The sequence below is a fragment of the Aquarana catesbeiana genome, linkage group LG08, assembly GCF_042186555.1.
Source record: "Aquarana catesbeiana isolate 2022-GZ linkage group LG08, ASM4218655v1, whole genome shotgun sequence".
NCBI classification, from domain to species: Eukaryota; Metazoa; Chordata; class Amphibia; order Anura; family Ranidae; genus Aquarana; species Aquarana catesbeiana.
In genome coordinates, this window is record NC_133331.1 from 90,716,621 (window position 1) to 90,732,329 (window position 15,709).

Consider the following 15,709-nt stretch of genomic DNA (forward strand, 5'->3'; position numbering starts at 1 on the left):
TGTTCGGCAGCACTGTAATAAGGTCCCGCCCCCCTAGACCGGCTCGTGAGATAGGGGGAACACTGATACAATCAGTGTTCCATCTACTATCACACGAGCCGGTCTAGGGGGGCGGGACCTTGTTACCACACAGACGAACACAGACCCAGCTCTGTGACACTCAGCGGGAGATGCCCACTGTGTGTGTGATCCATCATCCATGGTGAGTCTGTATTGATGATGGTCAGAGTGAGCTGCATTGATGGGCAGTGAGGCTGCACTGATGGGCACAGTGAGGCTGCATTCACGGGCACAATGAGGCTGCATTCACGGGCACAGTGAGGCTGCATTTATGGGCAAGGTGAGGCTGCATTCACGGGCACAGTGAGGCTGCATTCACGGGTACAGTGAGTCTGCAATCATGGGCACAGTGAGCTACATTGATGGGCAGTGAGGCTGCATTGATGGGCACAGTGAGGCTGCATTCATGGGCACAGTAAAGCTGCATCGATGGGCACAGTGAAGCTGCGTTGATGGGCACAGTGAAGCTGCATTGATGGGCACAGTGAGGCTGCATTCATGGGCACCGTAAAGCTGCATTTGATGGGCACAGTGAGGCTGCAATAATGGGCACAGTATGACTTCATTGATGGGCAGAGTGAGGCTGCATTGATGGGCAGAGTGTGAGTGCATTGATGGGCACAGTGAGGCTGCATTTATGGGCACTGTAAAGCTGCATTTGATGGGCACAGTGAGGCTGCATTCATGGGCACCGTAAAGCTGCATTTGATGGGCACTGATATGCTTTATGGTAATATTGTTAATATTTATTTTTGGAACTTCATTCTGCATAAAACATTTAACAGTGTAATTTCATGAGATAATTTACGAGGGCGCGTTTAGGGGCAGGGAAGGGGAGAACGGGTTGGGTGGGGCAACTGGTGGCGAGTAACTCTTAAGGCCTGGCTAGTGGCTCAGGACTTGCAATTTTGAGCCCTGAGTTGGCATGTCTCCTCTTCCAAACACTGTTGGCTTGACATTTTCCTCAGCTGTTTTAAGAGTGATCGGAGATGGTGAGTAGTGTTGTTGTTTGTTAGGGGCTAGGCCCTATTTGGGGCTCACATAATTCTTTCAGCCTAAATGTCTACTTTGTTTGCACAACTATCATCTGGGTTTATGTACTTAGTCGCATGGTTGGGAAGGGTCTTCTTACCCACAGAGTGAGGGGGGTGGAGGGTTTGCTTTTGTTTGAGGGGTAGGAGGTTCTGCGCAGCCTTCATTGTGGTCTATTTGGGGTTTATTTTTGTACTTTTGTAATGGAGTTTGTCCTTTTAGAAAACTTAATAAAATAAAAAAAAGATTTTTTTTTTTTTAAATAGTTGTCAGAATTTTTATGTACTGATCTAAATATTTTTAGGGCAAAGCATAGTGCTCTAAAGTACAGCAAAAGTCACAAATTATTCAAAATTATTTTATAAAGTCCAATATAAACACATGCACACAATAAAAAGGAACATACACAAAAAACATATCTGCTTAAAATTTATTGATTGTACAGTATAGTGAAATTTACAAACCAGTAAAGAATATAACTCATTTCATAACAGAGTATGGAACTAGCGGGAAAGGTGAATACACCTTCCCAGCAAGCAGAGCCTCCACAAGAAGCATGCTTCCAGCTACAGTGTGGGGAATTATTGTCCAGCATCTTGCAGAGAAATAGATGGTTCATATGGTTTTTCCCAAACACAGGAAAAAAGGCAATTATACACAAAACAGTATCCAGAAAAATTTCAGTCAGTAAAACATTTTTGTAGCTACGAGTTTAACCAAAACTTAATCTAGCAAAGTAAAGGAACAACAAGAAATTCCACCTATTATTACATGATGGGCTTGTCTCTGCACTCCTACTAATACATAAAAAATTGGAGCTACAAAATAAAAGCACATTATGAAAATTAGATCTACTGTTAGATCCAGGCAGGAGAAGCAACCATGTTGAAAAGTCTTGGCACACATACAAATCATGTTTAAACAGATATGGCCATATGTAGTCTTGGCCAAGCTGTACAGATCTGATTGGCTTGTAGCTCAGCACTGTGACATATATGACTTTATGATGGTCCACTTTAACAATGCTTCATCATACACCCCAAATTTATATGCCAACTACTGAATATCAGGTAGTTGCTTATTAGACTCTAAGGGGTCTACTTATCAGTGATTTCACTCGAGTCACACAACTTTCACCTAAGATGAAAACTGAATTTTGTATGAATCATGGATGAAAACTTTGATAAACAGATCCTAATGTATAATCTGGAGGTGTTCTCACTTCATATGCGTTTAGATTGGATCAAGTCTAAAATAGTTTCATTTGTTGTTGTAATAAGTCAGCATATGCACACCTTTACCTAACACTCAGCCAATCATATTATTATGAAATTGTGACATAGCTGAAAGCATCTTGTGAATATTGTAGATATTCTGAATGTTGTAGATATTGTAGATATTCTGAATATTGTAGATAAGCTGAATACTCCACTCACAATCACCAAATGGCTTACCCTAATGTGTGCCATTTTGTTTAAATTGAACTAAACTGCATAAGAGATGTAACTTGTATTGCATTAAAATCAGTCTTTTAATCACTGGACACGCCTCAATTGCCTTTCCCAGGTTCTACAAGAACTTCACCCACGTGACACCATAGATTGTGTGCTTTTCTTTTTGGCCTGTCCATGTAGTAATGGAATAAGTTTCCTCCTTTTTGAAGCACCTGCAACGGTAGGCCCCAACATAAGGAAAAAATTTTTTTTTCCGTTGTGGGCAGTGTGGAAGGGTTAGAACCTCGGTCATTGTGTCCATTTTTTTGAGATTTCACAGAAGTAGAAGTCCCCTGTAGAAGTCAGGGGATATCCCCTTCAACAGGGACATAGGCAGCAACCAACACACATTATCCAGTAGGGCAAGGAAAGTTTAAAACCTCTACCGGGATTTTATTGCTGCGTCCCCCATGAAGGAGATTGGCCCTCATTCCTGACCAGGTGATTCTTTCCACTGGTGGCATTGGGAAATCTTAAGTGTGACATATAAAACCAGATGTTTTAACCCTTCCTAATGCTATTCAAAATTAAAGCTAAACTATGCGGGGGAAACTCAAAGCTACCCTTGCAGAGGGCCCCCCCCCAACATTGAAAGGGTTAAATGCAGGCTTTTATTTAGGGTACCATTAAAAAGCTTTTTTACTTACCTTATCCTTCATTCCCGCAGGCTTCCCTTTTCCCCGTTAGCCCCCTATAGCCTCTTCTCTTTGGCACTCTTTGTCAGTCACAGACACTCTGACATCATAACATACAATGCAGGACCAGCAGTCCTGTACTGCAAGGACCTTAAGGGCCTGTCCATAACCTGAAAATGTTGGAGGGAACAGGAAAGCACTGGCTGCTGGGGGAGTGAGGGATCAGGCAAGTAAAATTTTAATGCTATTCAAAAATGAGCTATTAACTCTTGTAGGCCTCATTGCAAGGATAGTTTGGAAATTTTCCTATTCAGCTTTGAAAAATCATTGGTAGGAGTTGGCTTTAAAATAGTTGGTTTGTTGCCCAGCAGCTGTCATTTAGCAGTAAATATTTTAATTTATTTAGTGGCTGTCAAGACAAAGGAGTTGTGAAAATAAAGAGGAGACAGATGATCACTGAAATTTAGATGACAATAATGAGGTGTACGGTTTAAGTTGGGTTGTCTCAATTAATTCTGTCCAAGGTTTCTGTAAACCCCCACCACAGTCCAATTGTACCCCTAGTCTATGCCAACGTTTATGGGGTATAAATGGGCACACCATAAACTATACTGAGATCATGTTTGAGATGATATATACATTACATGGTAGATTTAACATCCTAGATCAGTATATACTAGTATTATTATGCTATTAAGGTCTTGCCAAGATCATCTATATTTTGTATCAACTGAAATGAACAAATAACCAATAAATCACAGTATGAATGAATAAATTCAAATTGAATTCAAACAATTCAGAATTTGAGTATGTGTGTGTGAATGGATCTATCAAAACAAAGTGATACATAAATCTACAGTAAGTATGCATAGCTCAGTAAACCAATGAATGCAGCAGAGGCAGCAGTAAAGCCATCACACTTTTGTATTTAATGACTTTACTGTAAGGCTAATTTATGAACATGGAAGAATAGAAAAGTGGAAAAGCTGCCAATGGTAATCTATTGGATTTCAGGATTCATTTTCTAATATACCTCTTGAAAGTAGAGAGGGAATCTGAGTCCTTTCTCCGGCTGGTATAGGACTTTTCATGAAATGTGTTAAAAAGGTGGACTGTGCAGGTCCAGGAACTACTGAACACGGACCTGTATGCAGCTGCAGTTCAAGCAATTAGAGACCATATAGTAGGAAAGCACACATCGGACCAAGCCTCAGGAGAGGCGATACAACTGGAGCTTATTATCACCTCTTCTTATTTAAGCCATTCAATATATCAACGCTATAATAAAGGTACCTGGAGTAAAACAAAGCATAGTACTCCACCCACCTACTCTGGGGCTAAAAAAAAAGAAAATCACATTATAGAACTTGCAATCTTAACAGAAAAAAAAAAAGCGGAAACACACTATATTGGTCACTTTCAATACACAAAATAATGCGTCAAACAAGGATAAATATGTTATCAGTCACAAATGCCCTGTTGGAAAAAACAGATATAATGGCAGAGCTTATTTTAAATCTATAAAACACAAAAAATAACTACAAATTTAAACTAAAATCTTCTACTAATAAAATGTAAAGGTTAAAAGGAAAGATCAACATACACATTCATTGAAGGGCATAGAGCAAGGACTATGCATATGGAAGGTTAGAGAATACGATGTGCACAGGAGTTCTTTCAAAATATGATTTTTGTAGATTGCATAAATGCAACAATTCTACAACTACTGACATTAGTAAGTACCAAACTGGAGCAAGGCTGTATGTGGATTCACTACAGTATACTGGTTTCTGCACATGGGCATCAGTGAGAGGACCTGTTTGTCTGTGCTATCACTACAGATCCCAGCATGCCCCAAAAGCTTCAGGCTGGGGCTATGACTTCTGAAAACACAGACATGCACTGCATTACAATGCAAACATGCTTAATGTATTATACAATTCTGTAAATGGGTAAAAACACAGTTCCCTAGGTTTCTTCTACACACAACATGACTTAGAAAACATCTGTGCAGTATTCACAAGAATCTGTGTTTTGAATATGATCAGTACAGGATTGCTGAAGATAAAACATACTCTACAATACAGAAAAAGAGAAGTGATTTCACAGTTACAGAAGTGATCATCCCTACTATCCAACACGGACAGCACACGAGATCTCTATACTCTTTCTGACCAGACTCCGCTCAGAATACATAGATGTGTGTGCCGGTCTATATTGTGCTTTGGAACAATGTACAGGCTATTACATGTCAACAGGCTCTACTCAAAAGGTCCAGTAAACATAAATTATGTCCATTTATCAACATCTGATCTGTTGCTAATAATGTTCACAAATATATATATTTATTTCAGTTTACCATCATCAGTTTACTATCTCTGATCTTGGTTGATTTTAAATCTGAACTCTAAATGTCTTCTGGATAAAAGGTTGGATCCCCTGTCAGGTTTTGTCCTTGTACCCACTAAGAGGATTTTCCTTCACTGAAAAGCAGGATAATGCGGTGATCTGACCTCCCTGTTTTTCTTCAGTGCATTCTTCCTACGTTTCTTGGGAAAATGCACTAGGGGCTGGTGATGGTGTCACTGGCTTCCTAGGATATTCTCTATAGGATTCTATAAAAAGGGATAACCTGTTCAACTCTGGGAGATGACCTGGGTATCAGTGGGACAGAAAGTGAAAAACCTGCTAGAGGATCTGGTCCTTCCACACTTCGTTAGTGTAGGTACTGAAGAGGAAGGGAGGAAGCAGTTCTTTTATATGAGGCAAACTGTATTGTAGGTGTATTGGTCCTTTAATCCAGTTTCCGAATGTTGCTTCTTGGCGTGAAGTGTTTACAATGCATAGCACAGAGACAGACAACCAGACATTGGTTGTCACCATTTTCTTATTATGCACCTCAATGTCTGACCTGCTAAGAAACAACATTAGCAGGATGAAATGACAACCTTGTGTGTATGCCTAATGTATAACAAAAATGTGACAAATGGAGATGCCCATGCTGCAATATACAAAAAGCTGCCGGCACTTCTATCATGGAGGGAATGAACACACAATAAATGAGTGTGATCAGATACATGACAAACACAAATCTGCAGCATTGTGCTGTCCTGTAATGTGCTCCTCTAGTTAGAATAATTTCTAACAACGCTCTGTATATACCGCTAAACACAAAAGAAAAGCACTAGCTAGAACAGTATATTATCAACCCTTACAATATTTCCAGAGAAATACAAAGCAAAGCATTTGAAAGCAGTGGTCTATGAGACCACAAATGCTCACCTATTAAATAAGTGTTTTTTTTTTTTTTTTATATTAAAAAAAAAAAAATCACAGCAAAAACTTAAAAGTACACTTTGCAACACTGTAACCATGAATAATTACAAATACAGTGAAGGCAGTCATGTGTGCATTAAACTGTTATTTATCAATTCACCAGGAATCAGTAAACTATTAGGGTGAAAAAGCAGTGTAACCCAATCGGAAGACACTTTTTTACAGTCTGATGTCCACTGAGAAAAGAGGAGATCTGACTGGTTTCTATATTTACTGCAAACAGATCTTTTTAATAGAGCAAACCCTGCATCAGAATGCCTACCCCTTAGATCTCTGACCGCCTGTGTAAAAATGCGGCATTACATGTTTTAAAGAATATATACCTACCTTACAACTGTTCTGCCTGTGAGGCCTAAATGTGGGCAACATCCTTCTGGCAGAATTCTGAGAAAGGAAAGGATTAGAAATCTGCCGGACTGTGCCAGAACATCTTCTCTTGAGATCTGTGATCCCCAACTTTCCCAGGATTTCACAGGAGGGACCATGACATCATCCTCTCCTAAGTATCAAGGGTGGAAGGGTTGCTATAAGGCAATTCGATTTTTATCTGAATTCTTTTTTGTCTCACCTTTTTATATAGAGGGCTGGGGCACAAAAGAATAAGCAGAGCTTAGATTTTGATGCAAGGTTCCTTTTAAATCAATCCCTTAATGAAACATAAAAGGGCTGACTCTACTGCAGCACATTTAGTGACAAGTTGCAAAACAAGTACTATGCTGGAAATCTGACAATCACTGCATAAGAGCATAGGCTGCCCTTGGCAATCTTGTATATTAAACTTTGGCAGGATTTTGATGTCCACTAGGGGGCACTCATGTCACTATTTCCAGATCAGAGAAAGACAGCAAATCCCCAACTTATCTTAACGGACTTCGTGTAGGACAACCATTAACTGGTAACTGAAATGGAACACATCAAGCACTCCACTGCCTGAGCTAAATAATTCTTTAACTACAGCACCAATAGAGAAGGTGCTGTTCTGTAATATACAAAACCTATGTGCTCAAAGGAGCTGTGTGCCTCATTATCCATCAGCTCTGCAAACACAACATTGCGGGATGGTTTTGGAAGTATAAAAACCTACAATAGAAAACAGAATGTAGTAAATACTGTGCCACATCTCTCACAGAAGAGGTCCACGGAACTCTCTGACAGAAATGTACGACCTGGAGGAAGAGAGTGCAAATACCAACTTGCATTCAGAACTTTGGACGGGAAAAACAAAAAGGAAATCAAAGAGAAAAATAAATGTTTCTTTCTCTGTGTGTGAATGGAAAATTCTCTCATGGAAGGAAATGTTTCTTTGTAAAATATTACAGTGACTCCGTTTAGGATAATGCTTGTCTTGCAGGATTTTACTCCTCCTCCTCCTCCTCCTCCTCTTCTTCCTCATCATCATCCTCATCGTGGCAGTGTGTAATCTCCTGTGGGGTCAGTGGGAAGAGGTTGGGAGGTTTGATCTCACTGATGGAGCGAGTCAAATGATGCCGCTTGAAGTCAGAGTCTTTGTAGTCCAGGGAACTGCTGTTTCTCGTTGCCAGTGGGGATTCAGATTCATTAACATCTACATGAATATGCTCCACGGTAGATTCATGGGGCATCTACAAACAAACATACATTGAAAGTTTAAACTTATTATTTACTAAAATGGCTCATAGAAATGCCTGTGTTGCAGCCAGTCAGCTTTCACCTTTTTTGTATTGGGGAGTGTGTCGATGGGCTTTTTTAATGTCATAACTGCCTTCTAACTTTTTAACAGCTTCTAACTTAAAGCAAAATATTGCAGCTTAGGAGGTCAAATGCAGGTAAAATATACAGCTCAATGAACTGTAAAACTCAGAAACATCTCAAACTGATCCCGAATGCAAGCAGAAAGTACCTAAAAGCGAGCTGCATTTGCCCATCGACACAAGCTTTTTGATAATGTTAGAAAAAAGCAGTTGTGAGAAGATAATTGGCTACTATGGGTGTCAGGTCTTTTTGTTTTCAGACATCTGGAAATACGACAAAACATGTTTAAAATGTCTTCTATTTAATTGCTTTAATGATACATCTTGCATGACTGCTCAGTATTTGCTAATGATCGAGGCCTAAAGTCTACATGCTCAAGACTGGGTTCACACCTAGTGCGGATGTGGTTCACAGCAGGGGTCCAGTTCAGGGACAACTGTGAAACCAGCCTTAAGCTGTATTTTGTTACAATGGGTTGATTTACTACAACTGGTGCAGCTGTGCATGGTACCCAATCAGGTTCTCACTTCAGCTTGTTCAATTAGGCTTTGACCAAAAAAAAAAGCTGATTTGTTTCTATGCACAGCTGCACCAGATTTTGCCCTCTCTAATTTTAGTAAATCAACCCCAATGTCACAAAGAGTCTCGTACCCCTGAAATAAATTGATCTGGTAAAATCAATAATCCATGCAAATCTCCCTAGTTGGATTATTCAACAAATTCAAATTTTACAAGCAATCCAATACACATTATCTATGACATTATTAAGAATTAAAGGTAAGCCTTCATTGGCTAATGAATGTGTGATATTAACCCCTTGCCAACCGCCACACAAAGATGTATGTCGACAGAATGGAACAGGCAGGCAAATTGGCGTACTTGTACGTCCCCTTAAATTTGCCGCCTAGTGTGCCCGCTGGTCCCGGGAACTCGATGTTCGCCTGCGGCCTAGGATTGCGGTGTGGAAGGTAGAATGGGGAGATGCCTATGTAAACAATGATCTACTGCACCCTGTCATCGGGAAGACCATTGGAAGCCCATCCCCCCCACAGTTAGAACACCTCCCTAGGATGCACTTAACCCCTTGATCGCCCCCTAGTATTTAACCCCTTCCCTGCCATTTACACAGTAATCAGTGCATTTTTATTTGCACTGATCGCTTTATAAATGACAATGGTCCCAAAATGGTGTCAAAAGTGTCCGCCGTAATGTTGCCGTCACAATAAAATTGCAGATCACCGCCATTACTAATAAAAAAAAAAAAAAAGTTTAATAAGAGAAATGCTATAAATCTATCCCCTATTTTGTAGACGCTATAACTTTTGCGCAAACCAATCAATATACGCTTATTGCGATTTTTTTACCAAAAATATGTAGAAGAATACATATTGGCCTAAACTGAGAAAAAAAAAATAGTTTTTTTTATATATTTTTGGGGATATTTATTATAGCAAAAAGTAAAAAATATTTCTTTTTTTCAAAATTGTCGCTCTTTTTTTGTTTATAGCGCAAAAAATAAAAACCGCAGAGGTGATCAAATACTACCAAAAGAAAGCTCTATTTGTGGGAAAAAAAGGATGTAAATTTTGTTTGGGTGCAGCGTCGCAGGACCACGCAATTGTCAGTTAAAGCGACACAGTGCCGAATTGCAAAAAGGGCTCTGGTCATAAAGGGGGTAAATCCTTCCGGGGCTGAAGTGGTTAAACACTAGATTTACTTCAATGTTTACAATTGAAGTGTGTGCTGTGAAAATATGGAGCCTGCCTTTACAAACCTTTCCTTTTGAGAATGCTAGTTGTATAGGTGTCATGTTGATCCATCCCACAATATGCAGATCAGGAGCTTGGATTTGAATTTTGGATGTTGCATGTTTGTTCCAGTTCAGACTCAAAATGCTGAAACAAATTAAAGCTAGGCATCTAGCTTTTCTTAAAAATAGATCAGCAATAGCATTCTCCATATTTTTTGTATAAAAAAAATAAGAAATTCTACACCTGCCAAAAAGGAATTCCTCTGCTAGTAACAGAGTGGTTGATAAGTTCTTATTGAAAATGTATGTATACTGTCCAGCAGTCATATTGCTGAGGGGCACAGACATCAAAGCAGATGCTGGGTGAAGAGAAACTTACCAAGACATGTGCTGCTCTGAAGAGATAGCTGAATGGGTAATACAAGAGATTGATGAAGGAGGCTGCATACAGATCTGCATATCTCATAACCTGACTGGCAAACAACGTCTGACGGGAGCCACTGCGGAAAAGGCTTCCCATCATCCCATAGCACATGTCCATGTCATGAGTGACTTTCTGCAGAACACATAAAGAGACAAATAAGCGTTATTAACATCTGCATTTCTAAAATTTGTAGAGTTTGTAGAGATGTGTATCCCAATCAAAATTCCAAACTATGACCTAGTTTTGCAAGAATCTAATAAAAGCATAAAGGATTCCTTCACATAGTGTGCATGTATATTGAAGAGACTAGTTTGGGTGTTTGTGTAATAAAATACGTCAGAAAGAGAGTTACTTTATATTGGATATTATCATCTTGGCAATACTATTTAGAGCAGTGGTCATCAACCCTGTCCTCAGGGCCCACTAACAGGCCAGGTTTGCAAGACAACTGAAACACATCACAGGAGATATCATTTGCTGCTCACATACATAAAACCTGGCCTGTTAGTGGGCCCTGAGGACAGGGTTGATGACCACTGATTTAGAGCACAGAGAAATCTGATTTTACACCCCTGAGCTTTCAGAGAGCAATCTACAAAAACACAGCTGCTTATTATATACAGTGACTTCACCATGTATTTAATATTAACAAAAAACTGAATGAGATGCCACATACTGTTTTACTAATCAGTAACAAGAGGAAATTACTTCTGAGAATACATGGTTGTAATACCTTAATTCGCCTCTGGATGGAGCTGATGTCTGGCCTCTCGTTACTGCTACTGTCCAGGTGTCTAGAATAGATCATTTTCAGTGTAAATTCATCCACATAAAGAAGAATTTGTAAAACAGATGTCCTCAAGATATGACAGACTGTTTAACCGTGTAAGGCTGGAGTACATGCCAACTACTGAACCATATGCTGAATTGGAGCTCAACTCCAACCTAAACCTTTTTGTCAGTTTTGATTGGAGTATGGAAGGACAACTCTCAGGCTTTTATTGACATCTGTGTCCTTGCTGTGATTTTCCCTCACTTCCTGTCCCAGTAGCTGTAAAGAAATGATGGGAAATCCTAACCAGCATGGACCCAAACAGCACCTGACAGAAGTTCTGACCTTACCACACTCCTTTACTGGAGTTTTTAGGTTATGTACCAAGATTCCTCCTGCTCCTGCCAGCACCCTTTCTTTTCCATTTAGCAGAACTGACAGGGCAGTTCTTGCTTCAGTAATCTGCTTTGAACAGACTATTTAAAACTGAACTACAATGTCCTGACAGATTCAATTACTTATCCCAATTATAGGTAAAATAGATTTCATAATTTTCCACGAATAAGTAATGTTATCTGCCTAGTGTCCATGTCTAAGAAATCCCTAACGTTACACAGCTGTTGGTAAATCATTGGTTGGACAAATCAAATCTGAAACAAACATCTGTCTATGGCCTTAAAAGGATAAGTTTAACTTTGGAACATGTTACATGTTCAACCCATCTTTAGGGTGGAACATGTAACATGTTCCAGCATCTGCATCCTTCCCCTCCAAGCCCCTCACACCCTGTGATTGTGGGATTACACCAGCGATCAGCTGATTGCAGGTGCAAAGCTCTGCAGGCTCCTTGGGAAAAAAATAAAAATAAATGCACATTTTCTGCCTGCCAAAAAAATCTAATTTAAAAAAAAAAAAAAAAAAAAAAGTGAAATTGTCCTTTAAAGCCAATTACGTATTGGTGTTTTTATAGGTCTTCAGGTTGCACTGCAATGCACAGGTACATGTGCATTTAATACTGACCCTCAACAGCTGCTGAAGGAGAAATATAGGATATTGCCCTTGCTTTACTCCAACACCTTATTATGGGTATAGTAATATGTTCATATGATTAAATAAAGCTTTATATTCCTGCTTGCATATGAAAATGCAGCGAAACTTAACACCGCTGATTCCTTGTGTGCAAAAACTTTCTTCTGTCAGCAATGATAGATACACTCCTTCCATATCCTTCCTCTGACACATTACAATAAACAATGTCACGTGTAGTGTCTCTGTCATTGCTGACAGAATAAAGTTTTTGCATGTAAGAGGTCACTGGTGTGTGGCTTTGCTACTTTTGCATACAAACAGTGTGGGGAGATGATGGTACCCAGAGGCTACCAGCACCCCAAGCTGGAGAGAGAGATACACAGGACCTCAGAGCGGTTTCAAGGATACAAGAGTAGCTTCATATTCCTGCTACAGCTCTGAAGACCAAATCATGATATTACTCCTCCCATCTTGTACACTCACAAAAGAATCACATACTACTTACTTGTACAGTTCTGCCAAGAAGATATCCAAGCTCTGAAGCTCCTCAAAAAGTGCTGAATTAAATAAAATAACAGGAGTATATGAAGCACTTAACATGGAAGTCATAATAAGAACAAAACAACATAAATTGGTGTCTATTTTAGGCAAACACTTGATAACAGAAAAAGAAAGCAGGAAGCAGGAACACCAAAGCCAGAGATTTCTAGGCATGGGAGTGACAATAGAGACACACAAAACAGAAACACTATGAAGAGACAAACTGCCCGAAGTATAACAAGCACAGTCTGGATCTGACCCATCTCACTACCACAAGGTCTATTGCCAAGCTGGAGGACCCTATGGCAGCCGAGTGTCAATAAATGCCATTGTGCAAGCCTGCCCGAATCTTAGCATGCCACCCACAGAATGAAGCCATAGTGAAGACATCAAGCCGTGTCATGTGACACTCAGGACATGGGTACGGGGGGAAGGATGCCAGGAAACAGCCAGAATAGGAAGGAAACAAAGCAAGGCGGGAACGACCTGGGGATGGATTTCGAAAACTAAGAAGCGAGAAGAAATACACCGTATGTGTGCGTGTTTAAATACACATTGGAAAAAAGATACATTTTATTTGAAGCAGCACTCGAGTAGGATTAAGGGGGGAAAAAATTAAATCTTACTTTTGGCACTCAGCAAAAAAGATGGTGGACTCTTGATGAGGCACCTCATGCACATGAGTTTCTGCAATCCTATGTAGGGTTAAAGTTCCTCTGGGTGACATGAAAACATGTCCTGCACAATATAACGATTTTAACCCTCACCTGCACTTATCTACAACAGCCTAGTTGGGGTCATCTGCTTACCAATATACTGATATATTTCTCTAGGCTATTATCCTGTCCACTGTTCAGAGATGGAGTTATCAAACTTACACAAAGTACATTAAAGTGTAAGTCCACCCAAAACCAACCTCTCAACCAACTGGCAGCCTGACCTCCACTGTCACATCACATACTAAGCAATACAGTTCCTCATTGCCCACCACTATAGAAGGATTCAGTCCCCTCCTTAGCATGTGATCTGAATGAAGCTGTGGCAGGAGTCAGGATAACAGGAAGAAGAGATATTGTGGGTGGATTGACACTAAAAGGTCCAGAGGCATCAGATGCCTGGTCAATCAATGATTAACATTCAGTAAAAGATACAAGCTTTCATATGAATTCCCCCTGGTGGATCAGTGGGATGTAAAACTCTTTATTAGCATCTGAGGCTTAGAAAAGAATTTGAGAAGTGTTAATATTAGAAGCAGCTTTGCAATTCAGGTTTTTCAACTTGTACATACTGGGCCTAGTACAGTTACGCACGTCAACGCACTACTGCATCCATCAGAGGCTCGAAGCTGCTTCTAACGCTGCTGTCACATTCAAGACAAACACGCTTTACATAGTGACTTCAGCCCGCAGTCTGCTGAAAACAGGTTTTGGCTGCACTTCTCCTTTCAGAAGCAGGAAGAGAGAATAAATATCTCCAAAGTGAAGGAAATCTTCTCCTACAGCCTATTAAGCTTGTCCATAGTCATGCAAAAAAAAAAAAAAAAAAAGCATTTTGATGCATGAAAATGCATTACAAGTAGAAATCCTATTGTTTCCTATGTTGGCTGGTTCACATCTATGTGTTTTGAAAAAGAAACTTGGAGGGTCCATTCACATCTACACGTGGTCGTTACCATGCTCTCTAACACACATGGAACAATGTAAATTCAGCCTTATTTGCCACCATAACAAGTATTCCCCATTGAAAGATTTCCCATTTCCTCTTGCATCAGTGACAGCACAAACATTTTGAATATTCCCTCACTTTTCATCCCATTGGCAATGAACACCAAGACAAAGAGCAAAGGTGAATCTCCCCAGCAGGGACGAAGATTTCAATAAAAATATGACATGATTGCTAACCCTTCTGCTCTCTAAAGTCCCTTTCACACTGCCAAAAATTGTGCGATTTTGCAGCAATTTCAGGGAATGCCTGTGTAAACTTGAGGTCTATGGACCTCAACTGGCATGAAAGTCAAACCAAACTAGTACAAGGCTTACTTTGAAGTTGGCACATATCTGAATGGTTATCATTAGAAATCATGGGGATTGACTTGTCATGCGACTTTGCAGTCCCAAGATGCACAAGTGTGAAAGGGGCCTAATGCAAACTAAAGAAAAAAAATGTTGGTTTTAAATATATCTTTATGTAAACCAGCAAAGGACAGAAATATGTCCAGGTCATGTCTGCCATGGTTCACCCAACTTTTTAAGGTGCAGCTCCAGGCATCTTATCCAAATCCCTAATAGGTCACTGATCTGGAACAAACAAAGGACTGCAGCTCATATTTTTCAGATGTCAGTGGCTGCATGCTTGTTCCAGACCCAGAATACACCAAGGCTCGGTTCACACTGATGCGACATAGGATCCGACTTGTGAGACCGCAAATCGAATGACATGTGAAATTCAATGTTTTCCCTATGAGAGCTGTCTTAATCAATACTACACACGTCTGTCCGACTTTAGAAAAGGTTCTCCACTACTTTGGTCTAAACTTTAATACAACTTCAACTACACAGAGTGTAAAAAGTCACATCAAAGTCGTATCAGAGTCAGAATCAAAAGTTGCACTGAAAGTCGCATGACTTTGGAGACGGGCTAGTGTGAACTGAGCCTTGGTAGTGATAAAGCAAGGATCAGGATACCACACCTGGAGCTTGTACATTCGAAAAACAAGCCTAAATCCACTTCTTCTTTACAGGCTTATCCAGAAAGCAGTGCAAAGAGAAATGATGTTGTGTAAAGTGACCCACAACAACCAATGATTCCAGTTTGCTGAGTTTAAACCAGCAAAAGATAAATTCTGAGTTACTGGTATGGATTACTGCACTTACTTTTTTTGCCATGCTAATACTCAAAAATGTTTTG

The 15,709-nt window shown here is 39.9% G+C and overlaps 1 protein-coding gene across 4 annotated transcripts in view; it reads right to left on the reverse strand.

Moving 5' to 3' along the window:
- Positions 1 to 1,508: 1,508 nt before the first annotated feature.
- The window catches only part of NT5C2 (5'-nucleotidase, cytosolic II), a 252,325-nt gene continuing 238,124 nt past the window's right edge, over positions 1,509 to 15,709 (reverse strand). For all 4 annotated transcript variants that reach the window (XM_073596131.1, XM_073596132.1, XM_073596130.1 and 1 more), the window contains 4 exons: positions 12,768 to 12,819; positions 11,195 to 11,255; positions 10,417 to 10,593; positions 1,509 to 8,157 (listed from right to left, as the gene is read on the reverse strand). In XM_073596131.1, the coding sequence (XP_073452232.1) occupies positions 7,912 to 8,157; positions 10,417 to 10,593; positions 11,195 to 11,255; positions 12,768 to 12,819 (536 nt within the window). In that variant the 3' untranslated portion in view covers positions 1,509 to 7,911. The remainder of the gene's footprint in view (positions 8,158 to 10,416; positions 10,594 to 11,194; positions 11,256 to 12,767; positions 12,820 to 15,709) is intronic.